The sequence below is a fragment of the Mustela putorius genome, unplaced genomic scaffold (assembly GCF_011764305.1).
Source record: "Mustela putorius furo isolate JIRA1106 unplaced genomic scaffold, ASM1176430v1.1 tig00000275_pilon_pilon_pilon, whole genome shotgun sequence".
NCBI classification, from domain to species: Eukaryota; Metazoa; Chordata; class Mammalia; order Carnivora; family Mustelidae; genus Mustela; species Mustela putorius.
In genome coordinates this window covers 26477704-26504417 of record NW_025421341.1, presented here as the reverse complement: position 1 = coordinate 26504417, position 26714 = coordinate 26477704, and the positions used below count along the sequence as shown (strand labels likewise).

At 42.8% G+C, this 26714-nt stretch overlaps 1 protein-coding gene across 1 annotated transcript; it reads right to left on the bottom strand.

The window, feature by feature from the left end:
* Positions 1–14327: 14327 nt before the first annotated feature.
* On the bottom strand, positions 14328–17524 carry KCNE4 (potassium voltage-gated channel subfamily E regulatory subunit 4). Its single transcript, XM_013061534.2, has 2 exons — positions 17426–17524; positions 14328–16878 (listed from the first exon to the last, which is right to left on the bottom strand). Exon 2 carries the CDS (start codon positions 16850–16852, stop codon positions 16340–16342), a length of 513 nt encoding a protein of 170 aa, XP_012916988.1. The 5' UTR covers positions 16853–16878; positions 17426–17524; the 3' UTR covers positions 14328–16339.
* Positions 17525–26714: the final 9190 nt, after the last annotated feature.

Genomic DNA, 26714 nt, shown 5'->3' with positions numbered 1-26714 from the left:
CTTGAAAAGGAACAAGTAATTGAAAATATCCAAGTGCAGACCAACTCCCTGGCAAAAACCACTTAATTCTGGGAAAAGTCAACCATAACACAAACACTACCTACCTTAATCAGTCTTTCACAGCCTCAAATTCATTTTTTTTAATTTTTAAACATTTATTTATTTTTATTTTTTATTTTTTTTTGAGAGAGAAGACATGGGGGGGAGGGGCAGAGGGAGAGACAGACTCCCCGCTGAGCAGGGAGCCCTAATGCAGGACTTGATCCCAGGACCCTGGAATCATGACTTGAGCTGAAGGCAGACGATTAACCAGCTGAGCCACCCAAGCTCCCCCTAATAATCTCAGATTTCCTGTTACTTGTTCTTCTCTTTATCCTACTCCTTGAATTAGATACTTATGAAGACTTTGAAATATTATTAACCATTCCCCTTAACAGAAAACAATGTTTTAGCAGATTGGCTGCTCAAACATTCAGTAGGGCTCAAGGAGAGGAGAATACAAACAGGTAAATGTTAGAATGAAGAATTAATCTAAGTCTAGGGCTTCTAAAGTTTAGGAAAGATGGAGTGACATGGTGAGGAATCCTGAAATCCTAAAATAAAGGGAGAGAAGCAATGAGTTTAGGAGTAAGGAGAAAGAAAAGGAAACTAACTTCAGATGCCTAACCACTGTGTGCTAGGTACACTTCAAGACACTTTACATTTATTTTCTCATTTTATCTACAAAATAATCTATGGGTTAGTATTACATTATTATATTATATATTATAAAATATTATAATATTTTTATAATAACTATGTTATTTTACAGCTGATGAAACTATAAACTCAAAGGAAATAACAAATTGTCCAAATTTATAGAGCTAACAAATGGCAAAATCAGGTTAAAAGGTCAGATCTCTGTGACTCCAGAGCCTGGGCATGTTTCTCTCTCCTCCAAGGCTTGCTAAAACTCAGAAACCTTATCTCTAGGACTTGTGTTCCCCAAGCACTTCATTACTTACTGTGTGGGCCCTGAGGAAAAAAGGAATAGAAACACCAAAAGACACATTTATCTCTTTCCTGATTTTGCTTTAAACCAGTGGTTTTCAAATTTTGTTTTTAACCATGAAAACTTGTCTTCAAAATATTCTTAAGCAAAACCCAATCCACCCACCATGGTAGCCTCAAGGCCTCTCCATGCAAACACATGGGTGCTACATAGAAGCTTCAAAACCACTGTAGAAAACACAGAAACAAAAACTCCACATATATGTGTATATGAATGGCCACTAAGCACATGCATTAGTCAACAGGAAAATGCATATTTTTCTTAAAGATTTTATTTATTTATTTTGAGAGAGAGATGGGGGAGGTGGAGATAGCACAAGCAGGGAAAGGGCAGAGGGAAAAAGAGAAGCAGATTCCCCACTGAGCAGGGACCCTGATGCAGGGCTCAGTCTCAGGACCCCAAGGTCATGACTTGAGTCAAAGGCAGCCACTTAACAGACTGAAACACCCAGGCATCCCCTGGAAAATACATATCAAGACAACAATGTATAACCACTACATACCTACTTGAAAAACTAAGATTTTAAAAACTAGGCTAACAAAGATACAGAGCAACTGGAACTCTTAAATATTGATAATGGGAATACAAAACAGTAAGGCTACTTTGGAGAACAGTTTGGCATTTTCTTATAAAGTTAAAACATACCATTATCACACACGATCCAGTAATTTCACTCCTAAGTATTTATCCAAGAGAAATGAAAATATGTGTCCACACCAAGAATCATACATGAATGTTCATAGCAGCTTTAATCATAGAGCCCGTAACTGGAAAACAGCCCAAATGTTCATGAACAAGTTAACGGGTAAAGAAATTAATGGTATTCCATACAGTGAAATGTGAATCAGCAATGAAAAAGGAAAACTTTTTCGTGTTGTCACTCAACAACATGAATGGATCTCAAAAGCATGCTGGGTAATAGAAAGCAGACACAAAGGAGTATACTGTGATCCCATTAAATGAAATTCTGGAAAAGACAAATCCAACCTACAGTGATTGAAAGCAGATTAGTGGTTATGTGAGGTTGGGGTGTGGAATGAAGAACTGTGAAGGAAGGACTGTTTGGGGCTGACAACGGTATTCTATATCTCAGATGCCTGATGGTTTCATGGATGCAGAAATTCATTGAAACTCAAGGAACTGTACACTTATACAATGTGTACACTTTACCTCAGTAAGATTGGTTTGTTTAAAAATACCAGTATAATGACCAATGAATTGTTAAGAAAGATCTGGGCACAATTACGTCATCACCCAGGTGACATTTTGGTCTCTCCTTCTCATTGAAATTTTTAATTTCTTCCAGTCTCTAACTCAGCTCTGCTCTCTTCTACAGCCCCATGAAAGATGGCAACTCCATCTGTCCTGCAAACTTTCAGCCGACTTCATTGCAAAAATACCCCAGGACCAAAGCCAGAGCTAATGAGCATCTTAGACCACTTGGAAGAAGAAAGGCTATTTTTTGGCTGAGGATAATTGAGCTTCACTTCAAATCAGAATCTAAGCTATTATTTTCTCTGTACTGAATCCAAATCATTCAAATTCCTGAAGTCTGTCCATGGTTATTGTCCACCTGATGCCAAAATTTTCTGATGAAAAGTGAAACATTCAGCCAGTTGTGTGAATTCTTTGTCCTGAAATCTAAAGGCTCAGCCATCTGGCAGGTTAGCAGAACAGCTGAACAGCCAACTGATGCTCTGCTGTAGATTGAGAAGCCATAGAATTGTGCAGATAAGATCTTCTGCAAAAATCAAAATGCAAAGTCCCAATGCCAATGCCCCTCATTATTGATAAAGTGGGATCACAGCATTAAAATCATGGAAGCTTGGAGTAAAAAGGAATCCTGTCCCACTGCCTCTGCTTACAGATAAAGAAATTGAGGCAACTCCCACCCAACATTTAAGACCTTGATCAAATGCCATCTCCTCTAGGGAACCTTTCTCCACCTCGCCAGGCTGCTATCTACTCTGGCTGCCACAGCCTACTACCAACACTTACCCTGTCACACACAATTTATCTGTTTATGCATCTGTCTCCTCCACTTTTACCGTAAATTGCCTAAGAACGGGGCCATAAGCTCTGTATACTCAGAGTAATCTCAAAGAGTGATTATTAGAGGGGCGCCTGGATGGCTCAGTGGGTTAAGCCTCTGCCTTCAGCTCAGGTCATGATCTCAGGGTCCTGGGGTCCAGTCCTGCATCTGGGTCTCTGCTCAGTGGGGAGCCTGCTTCCTCCTCTGTCTCTGTCTGCCTCTCTGCCTACTTGTGATTTCTCTCTCTATGTGTCAAATAAATAAAAATCTTTTGGCGCCTGGGTGGCTCAGTGGGTTAAGCTGCTGCCTTCGGCTCAGGTCATGATCTCAGGATCCTGGGATCGAGTCCCGCATCGGGCTCTCTGCTCAGCAGGGAGCCTGCTTCCTCCTCTCTCTCTCTGCCTGCCTCTCTGCCTACTTGTGATCTCTCTCTGTCAAATAAATAAATAAAATCTTTTAAAAAAATAAAAATAAAAATCTTTTTTTTAAAAAAAGAGTGATTATTAGATGAACTTCAGTTGAGAATCTGAATAAAGCTGCTCTCCAAAAAAAAGCTGTGTTGAAATGCTGGTAGTGAAATTGAGTAGAAATTCTAGACTTACAATTAGTCCTACGCACTAAAATCTGAGGTTTTGTGTTCTTTGGACAAAGAGAATACTAATAAAGCAAACTGGAATAGGCCAGCACAGTTCTTGGTATAAAATACTAATATTATAATATAAATAAATTAAAATACAATAATAAATACTAATTTATTTAGCATCAGGTGGACAACTGACAGTTGTCAAACATTCCCTAGCAATCTTTGTTTTCAGATTTCATGCCCATGGCCTATCATGACTTTCCATTTTTAAAAATTAGATTTACTTTAAAAAACTGAAAATATTCTTTAGACTTCAAATTATTCTTGATTAACAGTGTGAGGAACTAAAAGCGTGTGGATTACATTTCTTTCAATGAAAACATGCACTTTAAAATCCTGAAGAACTAAGCTTAGAGTGAATTTATATGAGGCACGTGTTCCCAAACTTTGGCCCAAAATATTTTCCCTCTCTGTTGCCTGTCACCATGGAGCTGGAGAAGATTCAGTAGATAAGGCAGAGTATGAACCTGACAAAATGAAATCCAATCAGGATGACTGGACTGGAAATTTCCATAAAAATGAGAAAGAAAAAGAAAGGAATAGGTTGACTCTTTCCACCAAAGGGCTTAAATTCAGTTGAATTTGTTCAGTAGCTAAGTCCTTCAGCAAACAAAATTAATGAAAATTCTTTTTTTAATTAAAAAATATATATAGAGAGAAGCATTTTCAAGGTAGCATCTAGTTGTTAGGTTCTTAATATTCCCAACCCTGGAAGAAAAAGTGTCTTGTGTTTCTCTGAATCATTGAGAATATTAGAATAAAGTCTTGAGCACAGAATTTTATAAACAAGACTCAAAAATGAATGCTGATTGACTTAATGAAAGAATTCATATTATTTTTTCCCTTTTTTCCAGCCACCTTTCTACATCTACACTAAGTGCTAAGAAACTATTTCCCACACAAAGTGTCTCTGCAACTCTGTTCAAGCCACTCCTAGTCTCAGGCAAGCATCTCAGAGCCTGTCTTCTCTTCCCTCCAAGACCCACCTCGTCCTTGACCTCTCGGGCCCCAGTTGCTCCTCTTGACCACAGTCTTTATTCCCACCACAGGAACACCATCCTAGGAACCCACAGTCTCAATTCAGCGCTTCATTTCACCTCCACTTTGTATTACCATAGTACTGTCTTTCTTTTGTTGAATGGGGTGGAGAAGATATTCAACATACTTAAGGTACAGGAGGAGATAGGATTTTAAAATAAATAAAGGAGGAAGTAGGATTTTAAAATAGCTTTCCTAACTGATTGTAAGGAAACTCATGAAGAAATGTCAGCGTTAGGTGGAACCACATATGAATGCTCTTAAAACAGAAAAAAATAATCACATGATTTTAATACTGTGGGAAATAAGGCAAAACTATATAATGTAGAATGGGGAAAAAAATACCTGTGTTTGCAGCTGACAGATGGGAGTTCAAATCCTAACTCTGCTGCTTACTGTTAATTTGAGTTTGGACACTTTCCAGAGCTTCATTCTCCATGTAAGAAGAATGTCATAAAGCCATTGAAGGACTGGATGAGATTGTTAACTGAAAGGAACTAGAGGCACAAAATGAGCCTTCAGGACACAACTGACCTACCGTACATATAATTTAAGAAGCAAAAGAAATTACCATTAAAACTCTAAACCCTAAACTCTATGGCATCTCTGGTTGAGTTTAGGAGGCATGCCTCAAAAAAGCAATTTTATTTTCCTCCTTGGTAATATGTTCTTGTCACAATTATAATCAGGACAATAGCTAGTATGTAGCATCTTTTACTTGGGGAGCACAGAAGGTTACACAGAAGTGTAATACGGATTGCTTTTAGGGCAGAAGACAGTCACAACACAGAGAAATAACTCTCCCATTCTATAGAGAAGTCCAGAATAGGCACACTACATTTGTGGGAATTCAAGTGTGTGTACGTGTGTGTGTGTGTGTGTGTGTGTGAGAGAGAGAGAGAGAGAGAGATTGAGAGACTGACCGAGAGAAAGAGAGTGGGGCTGGACAGAGGGCAACTATTCAAAGTTGCCCAGGGACATGGAGGCCATGACTAAAGCACTCTGAGAAACCACAGAAGTTTAAATTTTAAGAACATTTAGAGGACTTTCAAGGATAATTTTGTCTTACACTCTGATTTTAGAACTTAATCACTGAAGTAAAATCAGACCCCACTCCCTATTAAAAATATGGATTCCAAGAGTAAAATACAAGCATTTGACATTCACACACCAGTTTTAGATTTTTCCCTGATTTTTGTCTTTGTTTTAGTAGTATACTTTATCTGAAGACCAAAATTACATTTTATCTTTTTTAAATGAAATATAACGATATGCATTTACCCTTCTGATTTTTAGGTAATCATTATTGGCACAAACCAAGGCCATTCATTAAGTGACAAAGAAAAGATCAAAATAGCTTGACTTTGCAGTTCTTGGTGCTACATGTTTTCTCCATTCTATACTATCTGCCTCGGGAAAGCCTCTTATCTATGTTGAAGATGCCCAAATTGTGTGTGATTTTGTAGCAAGATCGATCTATGCCTCTTCGTGGACCAAAAAACCCGAAGAGGAGTTCAAGCTAGTTATTGTTAATTTTGCTTTTTTTTATGGTGGAGGTCCATGACATAACCATGAATCTTGTAGTACTACCCATGCTCCACCAGAAAAGCTTTTTCTCATTGTCACTCACTTACTCAGAAACCTGATTTTTTAAAGGGAATTTGATCACAAGCAATATACATAAATTACACAACCAATCAATTTTCAAGCATCTAGAGAAATTGAATTCCTGAATAAAAATCACTTTGGAGAAATACAAAATTCAGGGCAATTCTAGTGGAAAGGTCAACCTATAATCTTTGGTGCTTCTTCATACATCCTGAAGAGAAAAATCTCGGAAAGGCAGAGATTTCACAGCAAAATATTTGTGTTCTGCTGTCTGTGGAGGAAAAGAGAAAGTGGTGTTTTTCTTTTACTTCCCTGAGTCAGCCCTGTAGCCCATCTTTCAGCAACTTCTTCAGGCTGGTTTTGTACCATCCCTGGATGTCTATAATGGAGATTCTTTATTGTATAATGTATAGAACTATTCAATCTCTATATCATACACTTGAAAATAATATAATATTGTATGTCAACTATACTGTGATTAAAAATAAATAAATTATACAATTTTAAAACATGGAGACACATTATAAACATGGAAACTCATTATAAACCTCAGCCCCTAGAGAGACACGCCTAGAAAAGAACTCAGTCAGCCTACACTGCTAAAAGGAGTGAAAGTAGATTTACAACCTACACTAAGTAGCAATCAATGGCAAGTGAAAGGGAAGAAGGGCTCTGAGTAGTTCCAACTCCTTGAATTGGCCACACTGTACTTTGCTTTTCACAGCCAAACTTCCTGAAAGTGTTAGTTTGTATGAGAGTGACCTACTCCTCCACATGCATTAACATTTTACACCTGTGCTATCTCCTACCCCACCATCATACAAATTCCTCATATTATAGATACTAATCATCTACATATCCTCAAAAGGAAGCTTCTACCCCTCCATCTCCCTATGGTTGACCTTCTTCTCCTTCTGGAGAACCTCTGTTGGCTTGGCTACTGGGCATTCTGCCATCCTGATTTTACTTCTTGGACTGCTCCTGCTCTTTCTGCCCCTCCTCTTCCAATCCCAAGAAGTAGCTGCTCCCCGAAGGAATACTCTTTGCCCTCCTCTCTATTTTCACTCATCTTTGGCTATTTCAGCCACGCTCAAAGTTTCAAGTCCATGTATTCATGTGAATGGCTCCCAAGTTTCTCTTTCTAGCCCCAACTTCTTTTTTTTTTTTCAAAGATTTTATTTATTTATTTGTCAGAGAGAGAAAGAGCGAGCACAGGCAGACAGAGTGGCAGGCAGAGACAGAGAGAGAAGCAGGCAACCTGCGGAGAAAGTAGCCCCATATGGGACTCGATCCCTGGATGCTGGGATCATGACCAGAGCCAAAGGCAGCCGCTAAACCAACTGAGCCACCCAGGTGTTCTGCTAGCCCCAACTTCTCTCAAAATTTTCCATACTGATTTTCCAAATGCTTTCTGGATATCATGTCAACAACTCCAACTCAAAACGCACAATGCAACAAATCATTTCCAGGACTCACCACTACCCATTTTTATCATTTGCCCTTCTACTCTCTCAGTTATGCAGATTCAAAACCTTAGAAACATTCTCCATCCCACTCTCTCTTTCATGTGCTAACCTTCAGCTAGTGGTGAGAGTTTGTCAATTTCATCTCTTCAGCAAGCAGGGTCCCCAGTGCACCTGCCATTGGCCTAGTCCAGGCACTTCTCTCCTGCCACAAGAAGTCCTATTTTCTTTACCTCTCTCTTCCATTTTCATCATCTTCCACAATGGGAAAAGTCATAAGTACCATGATGACAAAGACTGTTTTTATCATTGTGCCGTCAGTGCCTAGTAGGCACTGAAAATAAATAATAAAATAATAAAAAATATTATTTTTTATTAACCTAAGCACAGACCTGATCATGCTATCTTTCCTTTTTCTCTGGTCTTCAGTGTTTTTCTGATTAAAGATATACTCTTTAGGATAAATAATGACCATGTTAATGGAAAGAGATCTCAGAGAATTCCTGGTGACCTAAAGAGAAAGAAGCTTGTGTTCTACCTGCATTTCTGACACCTACTGAATATATTAGGAGACAGATTTTGGAGAAAAGGTAATGTCTTTGGGTTTTGACCTTAGGAATTTGAAATGCTTATGAGATGTTGGGTAGAAATAACCACAGGCATTGGTGCTCATGAGAAAATTCTAAGCTAGAGCTGAAGGATTGGGAGATAGAAAGGTAGTCCATCGAGCTGGAGGCAGGTTGCCAGATTCCAATCCCATTTCTCCTGCTAATTAGCTAAGAGAATCTCTCAATGCTCTTAACTTCATGCCTCACTAGCCCTCATTTTTAAAAATGGCTTTAGTGGTGCCTGGGTGACTCAGAAGTGTCCAACTCTTGGTTTCAGCTCAGATCAAGATCTCTGGGTCTGGGATCGAGCCCTGCATCTCTCTCCACACTAAGATTTGAGTCTGCTTGTCCCTCTCCCTATGCTCCTCCCCCTCTCCCCCCCCCCCACACACAGCCTGCTTATTGGTGCTCTCTCTCTCAAATAACTAAATAAAATCTTTATAAATAAATAAATAAATATGGCTTTAAAACCCCATCTCTTTATTTGTCATGAGAATTAAATATCATGAGAACAGTGCCTGGCTCATAATAAGCACTAGATAGGCATTTGCTATAGTCATTTGCATAATACTTAAAGATTTGGGGGTCAATGAGATGAACCAAAGAGAAAATTTTAAAAAAAAAAAAATGGAGAAAAGAACATGACAAAAGACTGTCCTGAGGGATTCTGGCCCAAACTAGGTACAAACTACAGAAATAAACGTACATGACTCTGGCCTTCGTGTGATTTATGATCCTATGGGGAAAGGGCATAACTTCTGTAGCTGAGACATGAGGACAATGTAATGGGAGAATAAAAGGGAGAGAACTTTTTGAAAAAGAAAGAGGATCTCTCTATCCAAGCACCACGTCCAGTTCTTGGGCAGACGTTCTAAGTGAAAAAAAAAGAACAAGATCAGGGAGAAAGCATTCCTTTCATGTCAGGCCTCAGAATATAAAAATAATGAATAGAGTTTCATCATCTGAAACCCCAATCTGGAAATGAATCTCCAGCATTTACCTGAAAGGGTCCTAGCCCAGAACCTAGGAGCATCAGTCCTGGGAGCATTTTACACTGAGGGGGGCTGTCTGTGACCCCGTCTGTGGCTGGAGCTAGGCTGAAACATGTAGCCAAACAAACAAACAAACAAACACAGAAGGCCAAAGCCAGTAAAGCTGCGTACAGGACAAGTACGTTCAACTCTGTTTGAATATTTCCCTCCTCCTATTTATAGCTTCTTTCCCTTTATTAAAGTTTCCAGTGATGTCACACTGCTTTTGGGGAATGTGTATACTTCTGCCAGCTCAGATCCATCCCCCTACAAAGAGCAGTAAGTACCAGGGTTTGGCCAGGAAAAAAGAAGCTACTTCCTGGCATAGTTCATGGGGCCAGCAAGCAGAGGCACACAAGTGACTCAGAGATGCTCTGGGAAGCTCAAGGTGAGAAGACCCCTAGGCTTTTTATTTTCATTAAGCCTTGGCAGAGACCACCATGGTTGTGCCCACCATGGGAATCCTGAACCAAATGTCAGGTAATCTGAGTTGTGATCCCAGCCCTGCTCCTGATTCCCTCTATGACATCGAACAAATCACTTAGCCACTGGATGCCTTGATTTCCTCATCATTAAACAGGGTAATTGGGTTAGATGGTGTAGGAGGGACCGTCCAACACCCTGTATCTCTCTAATACTGTCACACCCTGTATAATCTGATGGGTAAGGCTCTGCTACAGAAGCAAAACCCCCAATTTCTCAATATTTACAATAGCTATGTTCTTATTGCTTCACAGAAAGCCAGCTGCAGGTTCAGGCAATACTCCAGGACAATTGCCTGCCATGCAGTACCATTCCAGGCCAATTCAGGCTCCAACTATCATTTGTACCACCTAGAACATATGGTCTCACTAGTTACACATAAGTAAGGAGGGAACTGGAAATACCATACCTGGGCTTTTCACTGACTTGGTTGATATGTAACATATATCTTGTCCACTAAGTTTACATTGACCAGAATGAGTCACATCCCTGTCCCAGTGTTAGGGGAAGAGTAGTGGAAATTTCCATGTTCTCAGAAGGGGAGAAGAGCTGGATATTGCTGCCTGCTAGTAATGTCAACACACAGTCCCCTATCAAGGACAAAGACTTTTTACTTTTCCAGCTGCTTCTTATGCAGTTCTGATAGTGTTTTGAGGTCAGTAGAGAAGATATTACTATATTCATTTTACTAAGGAGGAGACCCAGAAATGTTGAGCGAGTAACCAGTGCAATGTCACAGAGCTGCCTAGTGTCCGGGATGGGACTAGATTCCAGATCTCATGCTCTCTGCTTTCCATTGGCTTAAAGAATACCAGATTTATATAAAAAGACCTACATTGGAATCCCAATCACTCATAGCATTGGTCAGCAATTACCTCCCCCCAGCCTCAACTTTCATATCTACATTAACAGTATCAGAAACTAGCTCAGAGTTTGCTTGAGAGGATTAAGACAATCAAAGGGAAAGCACCTATCGCAGAACAAGGCAAATATTAAATAAGCAATACATTTTGTCCATTTAATTATACCACAATATCCTCAAACTTTCGGAAGACATAAGCTATGTATTCTTACATAGAGAGCCCTGCCCTAATGTTGCCCTAATGTAATCAGAAACAGCTAATTTTTACTGGAAATCAACTATGAGGAGACTTTGACCCCTTTGGAGGCATGGCAGATGTTACAGTTTTCCCAGCACCTAGTGTGAAGTACCTAGAAGAGGGTGGTAGGAGCTCAAAGCACAGGCTTGTGACAACTGGGTGATACATATGCTTGACATGTAATAAGGGCTTAATAAGTATAATGCATTGTGGTTACTATTTCCTTTTTGTTGTTTGCATCCTCGTTTTGTTTTTGTTGTTTTTGTTCCTTTTGCGAAATGGAAGGAAGTGAAAGAGGAAAAGGAGGGAGGTTGGGGATAAAGATGTTATGAATGGAGTATTTGTATGCCTTCTCCCAAATTCACAAATTGAAATCTGTTCCCCGGTGTGTTGGTATTTGGAGGTGGGGCCTTTGGGAGATGATTAGGTCGTGAGGGTGGGGCCCTCATGAATGAGACTAGTGACCTTCTAAGAAGAAGCCAAAGAGCTAGTGTCCTGTCTTTCTGCCGTGTGAGGATACAAGAGTCAGCCACTTGCACACCAAAGAAGGGTCCTCACCAGAACCTGATCATGTCGGAACCCTGATCACAGACTACCAGCCTCCAGAACTATAAGAAATAAATCTCTGTCCCACAATCTATGAGAGTTTTTTTATGGCAGCTGGAACAGAGTAAGACCAGAGAGAACATGCCACTTACCAACTCTGAATGGGGGATGGAAAACCATTAAAGACCGAAAAGGCGATGGCGATTGATGTGAAAAATTCTTTAATCATGTTCCTTAAGAAGAAAATGCAAGGTGAGAAAATAAATTCCTAGAGCTGGGAGAACAAAATGCCTACCCCATATGGAATGAGGCAGGAGAGATGCAAAGAGAAGACAAAGTTGAACAGGACAAAGGACAAAGTTCTCCTTGTATCCCCTCCTCCACACCATGAGTGGAAGCTGCCATGGCTCAAAGCTTGCTTTTGCCTGAGTCAAGGACCAGATCCCAATTTCATAAAGTTCCTCTAATGATCCATCGCCGTGGGGCCATGGGTTCTTCCTTCAAACAAGTGACCTTGGCCGGTTATCTCCATGGTAACAGCTCACATCCCAAACTGTTTCTTCCTGTGTGGGAGGAAACATTTCAGAAATGGGGAAAGGCGAAATTGAACAGTGGTTTTTCTTTCTTATGACCCTTCTTCTTTGGCAAATCATATCCTTTTCCTGAACGCTGCAGTCTCCTGAGGAAACCACGCACAGAAGAGAAGGTTCAGAGACTAATTTGCAGATGTCCATCCAGGATACATTTTAAAAAGTAGGAGCCTCGAACTGCTTTCCTCTAGATTCAGCAGCACTCAATATTTCACAGGTGGTTTCACCATTCTTGTCATTAGCAGCTCTCCCACCCCCAAAGAGAAAGACCAGCATGTCTTCCTCATGGTGAAAGAGAAAGACCACAGATCAGAGAGGCTGGGTAATTTCTGCACAGTTGCCAAGCAACAGAGCCACAGAGCTCACCTAGAAAGCCAGACAAAATAAGACTGAGTGAGTCTCTACTGAAGGTCCATTTACACCCTGCCTTCCTGTGGTCCACCCCCTGCCTGCACCACCATTCTGGTCAGTGAGCTGACATGTCTCCTTCTGGCCCTAGGCTCCACCTCCTGTCCCATACAGTCCCTGTGGTTTTCTCCAGCAGGATGCCTAGACTGGGCATAAGGCAAATATAAGCTCTGCCTCTACCTGGAGTATCAGTTGCATTATAAGCTCAATGTTCTGCCTGTTCCACAACGTCTATGATCAGAGCGACATTTTCAGGATGATAAATGACCCTTCCCCTGCTGAGCCCTGGATGTGTGTGCCTGATCACAAAATCCTCCAGTGGCTGTTCTCAGATGTACCATGGGGTCTACTCTCCAACCGGAATCATGAGCCAAGAACGCTCTTTCCCTGGCCCAATTTCAGCCTTTCCCAGTAATCTGGATCCCATGGTTCTGTCCATGAAAGAAAGCTTTTCCTCTGCAGCATCCCCGCCTGACTCTGACGTACAAAGGTGTAATTAGAACAGCATGGAATAAGCAGGATGATCCATTTACCTCATCCCTAACATTTAAGTGCTTTAAAATATGTTTCTAATATCCTAGGTGCATGGGGCCAAATTCCCTTCTCAGATTTTCACATGCATGAGTAAATCCACACAGACTAAACCCCTTGGGCCTTAGGTTCTGCTTAGAAGTTCTTTCTTTTTTTTTTTTTTTTAAGAAAACAAATACTCCATTAAAACGACATAGTGTACTCTGCATATTTTTAGGACAATTAGAGTTTAGAATTCCCTCTTCTTCCGCCCCTGAAAAAAAAAATTATTTTAACTCTTTCCTCCCCAAGAATGACATTAAGTCTGGATAAATCGAAAGGCCTTCTTGTCTTTTAAAATCTTGTCCTCCTCTTATGTTGTCAAAATACCAACTGGTGAACTGGACTCCTTGATGTGCTTTGGGAAGAATCCAGGCTCCACTGTACTTTTGCCAGATAAAGATTTTAGGGAGACAATTATTTGGGAACCTAATGGAAAACATTTACTTGATACTGAAAAGCTAAACTTACAGGAAACAGAAACAAGAAAAGGTAAGGCCACTCTCTACCATCTGCTTGATTCAAAACGGGTCACTGGTTTCGGTCATTTTTCTTCAGCACTTCCGACTGCATAAATGCAGTCATAAAAGAGAGACTGTGGCGGGCTGGCGGGACCTCAGCCTGGGGGACAGAGCGAAAGCAAGACTATAAGTGGGAGGAGCGAGAGAGTCACGTGACCAAGAGGGGCGGGAGTGCCAACCCCGGTTCTCCGCCCCACGTGCTCCGCTGTGTGCAGAAGCTTTGCAACCCTGCGCACCGCAGCTCCCTGCCTGTTAGTCTATGCTGCTGTGGCCACTTTGGGTAATATTTGCCTAGTCAGACTTCTTTGCCCCCAATTGCCCTTGTCACTTCGCATGTTCAAATTCAAGGGCCCCACAGCCCCCAAATTTAAAATGAGAGGAGGATGTAAGACCCACCTGCAGCCTGGTTTTTTGGCTTTGTTTGTTTGTTTGTTTGTTTTTATTAATTGCAAAGCCTATCAAAGGATGGGAAAGCCCAGCCCCCCTTCCTCCATGACTCAGGAAGAAATAAGATACACCTTCCCTCGAGTGTGACCCAGAAGATGACCCAAATCCAGAGACAGCTTGGGAAATGTCTGGGATGTCCTGGAAACTAGGAATCCTACCACAGAATCAAAGAGAGAGCTCGTAACTTCTTCAGGAAAATGTGTTTGTTTATTTAAATTAAAAAATGGTGTGAAAATTACAAACTGTTAAATACACAAGACAATTTTATACAACTTAATAAGAATAAGAAGGAAGTATATACACCACTTTTTTAACAGGCGCAGATAGAATTGCACCAAACTTCAGGATTAAGCAATGGAAAATGTGACAACGCACATGTCCCTCGCAGTAAAGCTTCAGAATTCAAGTGATTCCAGGCAAGGGGCCAAACTGAACTTGGCTTCTTTCACCTCAAACAGCCCCCTTTGGAGTAAATCCACACTCTGAACTTTTAAAGTGAACGGAGGGCCCTTTTCCCCCAAACATAAATGTCCTCTAGCACTGCGGGAGAGCACTGATAAACCAGTTCCTCTACTGTTAACCCTTATGGGAACAGTAGCAACTGCTATCTTCAATCGAGCAAGATCACGTTTAAAAAAAAAAAAAATTTGTTGTTTTGTTTTGTTTTTACTAGAATTAAACATGACCTTTCGATGTGCTTCTCTTCCTGCTTGCCTTTAAGGGCCTAACGGGTTTGCTGCAAAGCTACCGAGGGCAGGAATACACAGAGACGTTAGCCAGCATTCCTGAACATTTGCTTTTAGACTTCTGGTTTCTCAGCTGAAGTATTAACATTCTGCTACCCAGGGAACTTTGCAGAGTAAAATGTGGTGTCAGTCTCCCGAGTTCACTGCTGGGAAAATGACAGCATGAACCGGGTGGCGATTCACCCTGAATCTCCCAGTTACCCAGTTACATGTGTTCTGAGTTTCCAACTGCTCCTTTAAATAAGCAGATCCGTTCTCAGACTAACTGGCCAAGTGGGAAATATTTTGTCCAAGCTTCCTCACACCAGGCCATACAGGATTTATCACAGAGTCTTAAAATCCAAAGACATCCTCCCAGCCCCCTGGGGATCTAGATTCAGGAGTCTCCTGAAGGCAGTAAGCCTCTTGACGACATGCCCAGGACCACACAGCAAATCAGTGTCAGGGCTCGGGATCAGAAAACAGAACCTGTACCCCTGCTTTGTACAACCTCCATCTGAGTATGCCCTTCAAGGTCTCGGCTACATGACAAAATGCCATATCACGGAGGCCCACTGTATGTCAGCTCCCAGCTCAGAAAACTAGGCTGGGAAAAAAGTAGCAGCAGAGCTAAAGACTTGGCCTTATTCAACCCCACACCATCCCTTCTAGAAAAATCAGGAAGAGTCCCCTGCACAGCTCTTCAGAGTGCAGGTTCGATTTGGGGGAAGCCCTTCCAACCAAGAAAACATCATGCCCATGTGCGATGCTGGATGGTCTGAGGTCAGAGTCCAAGGTCATAGGTTAGACAAAGGGTCAAGACAGCAGATTCTGTTTTCTAATCCCAGCCAATATTAACAGGTTTAAAGTTGCTTTTTTTTTTTCTTACAGTATGCAAAAGAACCAGGTTTGAATCTTTTTCTGCCATCAAAAGCCCTCCATCAGACATCCCCCTGTAACCCAAAAGACCTGCAAAGGAAGCTCCGCAACCTGATGTGAGGTAAGGCCACAGGTACACTGTAGAGGTACTTACAGTCCGGATCTAGAACAAAGCTCTAGGCAAATTAGCAAATCAAAACCAATCCCTCCACATGTCCTAGGCATTGGGCAGCTGGCAGCCCTGGGAGTGGGCAGATACCCTGGGGGTTACCCAGGACTTTCGGCGAGAAAACAACAGCAAGCACAGAGACCTGCCAAATTCGGAACTGCAACCCCAAGCCCCAGACCCCAAAGTCAAGGTGCACGCTGCCCATCTTTGGGGCTTTCCAGGGCCAGGTCTACACCGCAGGCCCGGCGTGGATTCCTGGCTGCTGACTCCCACAGAGTCTTGTCCCCCACTGCCCCCATGCAGGGGCTCGCCAATGGTCTCTTTAAAGTGGCAGCTGCCCTGCCAAAGTGAAACCAGACACGGAAAGTGTCCTTCCCCTCTCTAAAGGTGCTGACTGACGGGGCCGCTTCCCGGGGCCCTGGGGGTGCTAGGAATTCTGATGAATGTTCTCGGAGGACCCTTCACTGCTTTCGTTGAGGAGTGTCTCTGAAGTCTCCCCCAGCTCATCATCCGCCCCCTCCTCCTGGATGGTGAGGTGCACATCTGGGGAGGAGGACTCAGAGCTCACGCTGTCTCCTTCCATGGAGCAGAGGGTGCAGGACAGGGCGGGCGCCACGCTCTCCTGCAGCATGTTCAGCATCATGGGCACCTGCACCGACCTCAGGCCCGACACCACAGGCAGCGGCTTCATGGCTTCCCCCCAGAGCCTCTCCTCATCTTTGTACAGCAGCAGGAGGCTGGACTTCTTCTCCCGCCTCTTAGATTTCATATAGCCCAGCATGATTCCAATCAAGAAAATGCCGTAGAAGGACATGACAACCAGAACGTAGAAGTATTCGTTGCCGTTGCCGCTCTCACTGCCGGACACGTGGGACACCAGGTGGCTGCTGGGGGCTTCGGTGCTGGGGTGCGTGCTGTTCAGAGGCTCCATCTTCAGCATTGAGGCGCCACACACACGGCCAGGGTCTGCAGAGAAACCTGCAGGTTAGAACTGGCCCACGGGCCCGCAGTATAGGGAGGAGGCTGAGCACGAGTTTATGGGATTGCCGCATCAAAAAACCTGACAAGTGCATGGAGAAATCCTGGTAGGAAGGCGCACAGAATAGCTAACGGGGGTTAGTCGTGAGAGGCCGGAGTGGATGGAGGGCAGGGAGGGAGGCGTAGGGAGAAAAGCAACAAGGACTTTCCTTTTTTAGGATATACACGTCCTCATATCTGCATTTCATAAAGTGAGCGTGAAGAAAGCATTGCTTTTGTCGTTTTAAAAGCCAAAGGGAAAAATCAGCCTAAGATAAGGGAGTTTAGAGAAAATAAATCACGTTTTAGTCACTGGGAAACTTTTTCTAACAGAGCAGAGAAAAAAAAAAAAAAGAGCTTCTCCAACATAAACCTATTTTTAATTCAAAACTGGGTTTCCTGAGAACAGAGAAAGGGAAGGAAAACCTCATCTACTCACTGCACAGAATAGCCCTCTCTCAAATGTTTCTGAAGCCAAGTTGCATTGCTAACTTACCCAAGGCTGGCAAGTTCTTCTAAAGTCCCGAGTTGTTAAGTGGCCAAGTCCAAGAGCGTCCTTCCTCTCTGCGGGGCTCCGTGCTCTGACAACTCTGCTGCTGTCCTTGGGATATATAGTCAAGAAATGCATCGTCACGTGTTCTGGGAGGAAGATTTACAACAGAGGTTGTTCGTGGCAGAGTGAACAGCACTGCGGTTCAATTCACTGAACTCCGCAGCTGTGCACAGAAAGAGACTGGGAATCAGAGACCGCTCCTCACCGCCCCCCTAGCCCCGAGCCAAAGTTTCCAGGTGGCCCTGAAAACGAGTGGAAAGAGAAGAAAAGAATGTGCCCTGTTGGAGCTGTTATCCCAAAGTGCGTTCTCATTCAAAATGAGTTCATGCGGCATCTCCCTCTCGGGGAATAACCATGATGCCTCCGCAGATTTTCAAAAACAATCAAATACCATCATTGGGATAAAGACAGTTGGAAGCAAGTGCGGGATTTACTGTCAAGACACTCGCGCTTATGTTTCAGTTCTTCCACGAACCATGCAAATGTCATAAATCCTTACTGAACCTTTCTGCACCTCAGATGTCTGATCTGCAAACTTGCTGGGTGTGGGAGCTTTGCCATGGGGAATCAGATGAGCTGTTGGAAACTTCTGAATCCCTGTTGGCTTCATCATTCTAAGATTTAAGGCTGCCTGGTACAGGGGAGCCTTTTTAATACCCGTCTTCTGCATCAAGCTCATACATTGATTTTTTATAATTAAAATATATCTTCCAGATTCTTTTCAGTCACCTGCATGAAGTGAAAATGGGTTACGATGCAAGACACGGTGAACAGGTTTTCTCCTGTTCGATGGCACAGTGCTTCTCCTTTGTAGTGTCCCACAGAGACCATCCACACATCTCTTTGCTGTCTCTGGCGGGTCAGGGGAAGAGGAGAAATTCTTCTGGTGACCTGCTGAGCACAGTTCAAGCTTTTAAAACCTATGCAGACCCTGTGTTAAAATGGTCGCTGTGATCAAAATTGGAAAAAGGAATTGAGGACTTTGATGTCAGTCCATCCGCTCCCCGGGATGCTTATTCTGAGAGGCTATTATTCTAAGTTAAAGTAAACTGGGAGGGAGGCTCTGTTCCCAGTGGTCTGGTGGCCTATGAATTGCAGCCAGACTGTCTTGGGGAATCGACTCTAGAGAAAACATTTCTTGTGGTTCTGGCGTCGTTCAGCTGAAGCGGGCGGCGAGCATGGCAACATCCCTCGTTCCTATCTGGAATGTAGAGAGCCCACGCACTGGGACCTTCATGGCGGCTACATGAACCCACCCAGGTTAGTGCCTGGTCCTAAGTCTGTCGGGATACCTGTGGAAGAAGCAGGCTAATGAGTATGGAATGCTCTTTCCCCCACTGTTCTCCTCACCTGACGGCTGAGGCTGTCTGTGTTCACCCATAAGGACCCAATTGCCTTCAAGGTATAACTGTTGATCGCCCCAAGGCCAAGTTCATCTGTACACTGGACCTTTGCTCACACCAATCAAGACATCCTCACAGTGCATCAATACTTGAAAAGCTCCACAGCTACCTTGACCAAAGTAGACTTGGCCTTATCAACTTGTATTTCTCTTGAGTACCGGAAAACTTCCATCTTCCGCTATGCCTACTGTGGTTTGTCAGGGTCATCAGAACAAGAGAGACCTGGGAGAGACAGGGAGGGACGTGTCTATTGATGGTGAACCCCATATTATAGATTATGTACTTTGGGACGTATGAGTTTAGTAATCACCCATCAACAGCCAAACACGGCAGACTGGAAATTTTGAGGAGGCAGACGGGAAATGGAAAAATGGGAGAGCAGATTTAAGGAGCAAGGAAGCATGGAACCTGGTGCCAGGAAGACAAACCAAAGCCAAAGTTTCAAATAAGAGAAATCCCCAGAATCAAACCAACAGTCCCAAGACAATAAAACCAATAAAAGAACGCCATCCAAAAGACAAAGCAATTCTGCAACATAGGAAGAGCAAAATCTTTCACGGGCGTAAGGGAGGGAACAGTCCAGATGAAACTCTGCTGGATGCCTGCTTGGTGTCTCTGCTTCTTCAAGGACTCCATGCTGACTCGATGTATAGATGTTTCTCCTGCACATCAGTGAAATGATGCAAGGCACTTAGCGCCCTATCTGCCAGATTGATGTGCTTCATGGGTGCTTTTTGGTGTCATCTTTGAGAGTGCTTTGTTGCTAATAAGAACTTCAGGTTGCTTGATGCGCGTGTGCCTGACTCCAGATTTTTTATCGTTGCTCTTTCCTCTCCCACCAAGAATACAATTTAAGTTGTGGGGCTTGCAACCTCATTGCACACAGCTCCAAGTTCTCTCCAGCTCTCACTCTTAACACTATTTTGAGAATTATGGCAGTAAATAATGGCATTAATAGTGAAGGAGGAAGAGCCTCTACAAAGTGCACTTTATCAGGGAGAGGATGGCGACACACGAGAATTATTAATTAGATCTACTCTATGCCACAATGTTAAGAGACAGCAGTGTTAAAGAAGTAAATCCATCTTCCCCATATTTTCTCCTACTCTATGACTCACATTTCCATGTTCTTAACAGTGTCTTTTGGAGAGCAAAACTTTCTTCTTATTGATGGAGATCAGTGAATCAAAATGTTTTATGGTTTGTGTTTTTTGTATCTTAAGAAATTTTTGTCTAACCCAAGATCACAGAAATTTTCTCCTATGAATTTTATAGCTTTAGCTCTTACACTTAGATCTATGATTCATGTCAAGTTAATTTTTGTGTGTAATGCGAGACTTATTTTCTTGTTGCGTCGTCCGACCGCTCCAACATTACGTATTAAAAAGACGATCCTTTGCCCATCGAGCTGTCTTGAAACCTTGATCAAAAATCAATTAATTATATGTGTAAGTCTATTTCTGAGCTCTTTATTCTGTTTTTTTGATCTATCAATCTTTGTATCAGTGCCAGGCTGTTTTGATAAATCCATTCTAAGCTGGCATTTTAAATGAGTCTAAGATTTCTGCAGCCCATACTTAGCTGAGTGTCTCTAGTCAACTGAACATTTGGTGAAGGCTTTGCTTACCTCAACCCTGTGAGGTAAAAATTACCATAACCATTCCATAGATAAGGAAACAGAAGGTCAGAGAGGCTAAGCGAATTGCCCAAGCCAGACCAAGAGTAGTAGGCTAAGGATTCAAACACAGGTCCGAACAATGCCCAAGTCCATTCTCTTTTTCCCTGGCCTTTGCCTCACTCATTGAGAATCAGGCAAGAGACTGAGTGAAAGTAGAAAAGAAAAGATGGGTTTTTTCCATCTTTCTTTAATTTAAAAAGTGAATTCCCGGGGCACGTGGTATCTCAGTCGATGTAGTGTCTGTGTTCAGCTCAGCTCTTGATCTCAGGGTCCTGGGAACCCGTGCTCAGCGGGGAGTCTGCTTCTCCCTCTGCACCTCCCCCTGCTCCGGCTCCCTCTCTCTCTCAAATAAATAAAAACTGTAAAATAAAGAAATAAATAAAAAGTTAATTCCTACGTGGCCAGACGTAAATACAAGTGTGTATTTACAAACTGACTCAAGCATAAATGCTATCATGCAATTGCAAACTGTTTATTCTGAACTCATGCTATCAGAAACTTTGGGGGCTACACCAACCTTACTTAGTATGTTCCAGAAGCTATCAGTGAAATAGTCATATTTTTATCCTATCTCCATATTGTCCTAGTAAAACAGTTTCCCTTGTGCTTATATTTACAGCTGATTTCTGATCTTGTTTTGATTTTTTTTTCCCCCTACCCAATCCCGACCCAAAACTTTCTCCAGAGCTTTGAGTATTTTAACTTCCTGGTAACGTCATTTTCACCAAATGACCCTGGCCACACATCTCTGAAATTATGTTAGCAGCTTCTGTGACTAAACAAACTCGGTGCTGGGATAAGAGCATCGTGGTGAGTCTCATCAGACTGAACGTAAGTCTGGAGTCCAGAGTTCTGACCCCACTCGGCCTCCCCCGTGCTACGTGACTGACTCAATTACATCATTTCTCTGTGTTTCAGTGCTGGCCCCTCAGGCATGTCAAGACTAGGATAATTAATTGTCTCCAGATACTCAGAAATGTCCCATAATCCACAAGGATAGCCATCTTCAGAGTAAGGAACAGAGCAGAACAAGATATGGGATCACCAGGCTGCAGGACTGGCCGAATATTGCAAAACGCAGCTCTCAGTGTCTACCCCTGATGTTGCTGTTCCCAGAAACCCTTTCTGAAAAGTTGTGTCTGGGAACTCTTGCTGTGGTCATCCTTTGTAATACCCTGAGTCACCGTCCCTGGACACATGCTTTGTAGCATTCCTAGCACTTGGAGTAAAACAGCACTGGGTATCTGCTAGTGCTCAAGAAGGTCTCCAGACCCCTCCTAGAGCACCAGCTGTGTCTCAGGGGCATGTGGCTGTGGGCAGGACATCACCCACAAGCGATTAGGATGCAAGAACTCGGCACTCTTAAAATTGGAGAATGCCTGATAAAGTTGTCATTAACTGGCCCTTGTTATTTATTCAGACTCTTTTTTGCCTGGTACTTATTTAGCAAATACTTGCATAGTGCCTGAAATGTCTCAGGACACTGCTATAAACACCTCACAATTTTTTTTCTTATTTAATCCTCCACAAAAAATCCTGTGAGATAGGCTCTGGGATCATCCCTATTACATGGATAAGAAAACTGAGGCACGGAGTGGTTGGAGTAGCTTGCCCCAGATCACATGGCTAGTAGATGGCAGAGCTGGCCCCAGAACCCAGAGCTAAGATTTTGAATACAGAGTCTTTGAGTCTCACCACCACCCCGCATGGCCCATTCTAGTTAACTGAGTGTCTCAGGCACAGCACTATGCCCTGAATCTGCAGGAGGTGAGAAAAGAGAGAGAGAGTCTCAATGTCTCCTGCAACCTGCAACCTGCTGGACACAGAGGACTGGGGCCATACCTGTACCTGGAAGAATCTGAAGAATCAGTTCTGGCTCTGAAGAAAGGCTGTTGAGTAAGGAAATCTCAGGATCCTAGAGTTTAGTTTCTGATAGGACAGATGTGGGCCACACAGGAGGGAGCTCAGGTCTCTCTAGACCTGAGATACAGACTAGTTCCTGCCCAAGATGGCAGCCCACGGGCTAAGGGAAGAGCTTTGTTCCCCACATCCAAAGAAAGGGCCTGGAATGGAGGCAGAGCCCATGGTCCTCGCAAACAATGGCTTTCAGTCTTCCCAAACCCAAGGGGAGGGGAGCACTTAGGGACAGGGAAGGACAGAAGAAGTTTAACTGTAAATGAACTTGAAAGGTTCCTACCATCATGTGGGAGTAAACTATTTAATTACCAAACAGGGGCTGCTTGGGGAGACTAGAACAGCCAGAGGACTTTTTGTTACCTAAGAGTGACCAGAAAGGCCGTGGGATTGGCTCCCAGACTTCCACCCTGGGGCAGGGGAGGAAATGGCCCCAGAGAATGAGTCTGAAGAAGTAACAGGACTCATCCTAAGGGTTGCCTTGTGATGACACCCTGCAAGCCTTGCCTGTTCATCAAGAAATTACACGTGCAGAACGCTGGCCCCAGTGCCTGCAGCTGTTGAGTGTCCGCTTATCACAAATACAAAGCAGGGTTACAAAAACACAAAAAGACAACATATGGGGAGCTCCACGGCAGGATCTACCTTAAATTTAAGTTGAGAACTGGAAGTGATTGTTCACAGTTTCATTCCAAGCACCTAGAGTAGAACAGTAGCAAGAATGTTCCAGGGACTCGTCACAGACGTTCTTATTTAATTTCCATAAGACCCCAGGGCAGGCTGTTCGGAGCACAATTGTATAAATGTAGAGAATGGGGTCTGAGAAGGCAAGGAGCTCATCCTGCTCCCACAGCAGGACACGGCCGACCTGGGATGGGCCATCCTGCCTCCCACTGAAACCATGCCAGACACGTACTCCGTTCCCAGGACGCACACTGCTCGGACGTCGCTGGTCACTTCCTCTGGCCCCAGCTAATCAAGGGGTCAGGACTGGCTTTAGAACACCACTGACAAAGGGTGCTCGTGAAGGGCTTTGGTGGGTCCAGTGGAGGAGGGCAAAGCGGACAGTTTTTTTTTTTAAAGTTTTGAAGCCCTTCAAAGATTTTCTTAAACCCTCTAGGTAACAGATTATAACACGGGGCCCAATAAAAGCTAAGAGGCAGACTATAGTTAATATAGTATTATGTAGTTGACAGCCGCTGAGAGTAGATGCAAAACATTCTTCCCACAAAAACCGAAAAGTGAGCCGTGTTAACTATGTGAGGTGATGGATGTGTTAATTATCTTGGTCTTGGTAAACATTCTACCATGTGTATGTATACCAAATGATCACATGGTACCCTTTAAATATATACAATCATATCTGTCCATTATTCCTTAATAAAGTTTGAAAAAAAAGAAACCTAAGAGACAGAGCTGGAGTCTAAGTCACAGGACAGCCCAAAGCCAACAGGCCATAAGAGTCTATTTTGCCACAGCCATAACTGTGCAAGCAGTCAAGGTCAGCCCCGCTGGGCATGGAGAATGGGCAGCTATCCAAGCACTGCTCCCCTGTTGAGGTCCTGTCGGCAGGATTTACCTATAGGATAACAGCTGGGACGAAAAGAAACCAAAACTAGCTCTTCATGCAGGGTAGCAACTTCAAAGAGGCATCCTGCTTCCTGTAAGAGATCAAGGAATGAAGACCTGGACATGGGCATATGAAGTCTGATACCCAGAGCCATGCTAAGAGAGCAAGCATTCCTTCTAAGCTCAAGAAATAATTCACCCCTGCACATAAGCAAGAAGAGAGTGTCAGAAATGTTGATTCATACTGAACAGTGAGCATGAGGAGAGGAGAATGTACCCCTGCTCTGTCTGGGAATGAGGGAGTAATGGGGAGGGGGACATGGGAAGTGAGAAAGCCACACAAGCATTTAGTCATTGTCCACCAGTTGGATGGCTTCAGAGCTTGGTGTCTTGAATTAATCTTTCCAGAAATTTCAACCAGACCCCATCACAATCCTGGCCCTGTGCTCCACTGTGCATAACCTAAATAAGTGATATATTCATTTGGTCTGTATCTCTTCATTTACTCATTCACTGATTCATGTATTCAAATAAGTACCTATATCCTGCAACCTAAACAAACAGGTATTTTGTAAAATTAAAGGATCAAAACAATGACAAAACATTTATATTGATTATAAAGAAAAGAAGTCAAAATAAAAATTAGAATTGGACAACAGTGGCTGGCATTGGAACTTTGTCAGATCCTAGCTTCCTGCATAAATGATATTAGCTTCCTCTTTGAAGGAGACCAAACATTTGTCTACAGTGGCTCACACTCCTTCCGGCAGCTCAGACATGGGGCTGTGATCCCCATCTCGTGCTGGATCATCATGGCGCTGCTCAATCCTTCAGCAATTGCCTAGTGTGAGAGCAGTCAGGCTCAGCCCTGGGATGACTCCATGACACAGGTAAAACCCATGGAAAGCCAGGCCCTCAAAGCAAGTCTCCTGGTGAAGTGAAACCATTTTATTTTTTTCCAGAAGGAAAAAAAAAAAAAAAGTCTGAGGCTCACTTGACAGTAAGTACCCTATTGCCTTTGCTATTATTTCTGGTGTAAAGAATTAAAATTTTTCCTAGAAGTGGAAAGGCAAATTTTACCTCTTCCGTCAGTCTAGGAAAAGGCTAGTTAAATTATCCAAGCCACCAAGGCATAAGAAGAAAAATAATAATCACCATAGCAGTGAGGAATGAGTAGAAAAGCAGAGGGATTAAAAATACGGGTTCCAGAATCAGAGGTCTGCACTCAGGTCCTAGTTTCTGCCACTCACCAGCTGTGTGGTCCCAAGCTACTTATTTAACCTGAGTCTGCCTTGATGAAGGTTGTTGTAAGGACTAAATGAGATCATCTATAGACTTCGTATACTGTCTGGCAAGTACTAAGCACTGCATAACTTAGCTGTCAATGATTAGTCCTTACCGCGGCCAGGCAATGCTCCTAACAATTTTTTTTTAATGTTATGTTAGCCACCATATAGTACATCATTAGTTTCTGATGTAGTGTTCCATGGTTCATTATTTGCATATAACATGCGGTGCCCATTACAACATGTGCCCTCCGTAAAACCCATGATGGACTAATCCATCCCCACCCCACCCCTCTCCCCTCTGAAACCCTCAGGTTGTTTCCAGAGTCCATAGTCTCTCATGGTTCATCTCCCCCTCTGATTGCCCCCCTTCATTTTTGCCTTTCTTCTCCTAATGTCCTCCCATGCTATTCCTTATGTTCCACAAATAAGTGAAACCATATGATAATTGACCATACGATAATTGATAACCTACTTGACTTATTTCACTTAGCATAATCTCCTCCAGTTCCACCCATGTAAATGCAAATGGTGGATATTCATCCTTTATGACGCCTGAGTAATTAATATTCCATTGTGTATGTGGACCACATTTTCTTTATCCATTCATTTGTTGAAGGACGTCTCAGCTTCTTCCACGGTTTGGCTATTGTGGACATTGCTTCTATGAACAAAGACAAATTCTAAATGGATGAAAACTTCAATGTGAGACGGGACTCCATCAAAATCCTAGAGGAGAACATAGGCAGTAACTTCTTTGACATTGGTCAAAGCAAATCCTTACAAGGCATGTCTCCAAAGTCAAGGGAAACAAAACGAAAATGAAGTATTGGGACTTCATCAAGATAAAAAGCTTCTGCACAACAAAGGAAATGTCAACAAAACAAAGAGGTAACTCACAGAATGGGAGAAGATATTTGCAAATGACACCAGAGATAAAAGGTGTCAAGATCTATAAAGAACTTCTCAAACTCTATACCCAAAAAAACAAGTCAAAAAATGGACAGAAGACATGGACAGACACTTCTCCGAAGAAGACATATGAATGGCTAACGGACACTTGAAAAAATGTTCAACATCATTAGCCATTAGGGAAATTCAAATTAAAACCACATTGAGATACCACCTTACACCAGTTAGAATGGCAAAAATTCACAAGGCAAGAAAAAACAAATGTTGGAGAGGATGTGGAGAAAGGAGAACCCTCTTACACTGCTGGTGGGAACACAAGCTGTTACAGCCACTTTGGAAAACAGTGTGGAGGTTCCTCAAAAAGTTAAAAAGTAGAGCTACCCTATGACCTAGCAATTGCACTACTGGGTATTTACCCCAAAGATACGGATGTAGTGAAAAGAAGAGCCATATACACCCTAACACTTTTT

Bases quoted from the DNA above. Each gene is read 5' to 3' on its own strand.
- KCNE4 (XM_013061534.2), bottom strand. From the start codon at position 16,852: ATGCTGAAGATGGAGCCTCTGAACAGCACGCACCCCAGCACCGAAGCC.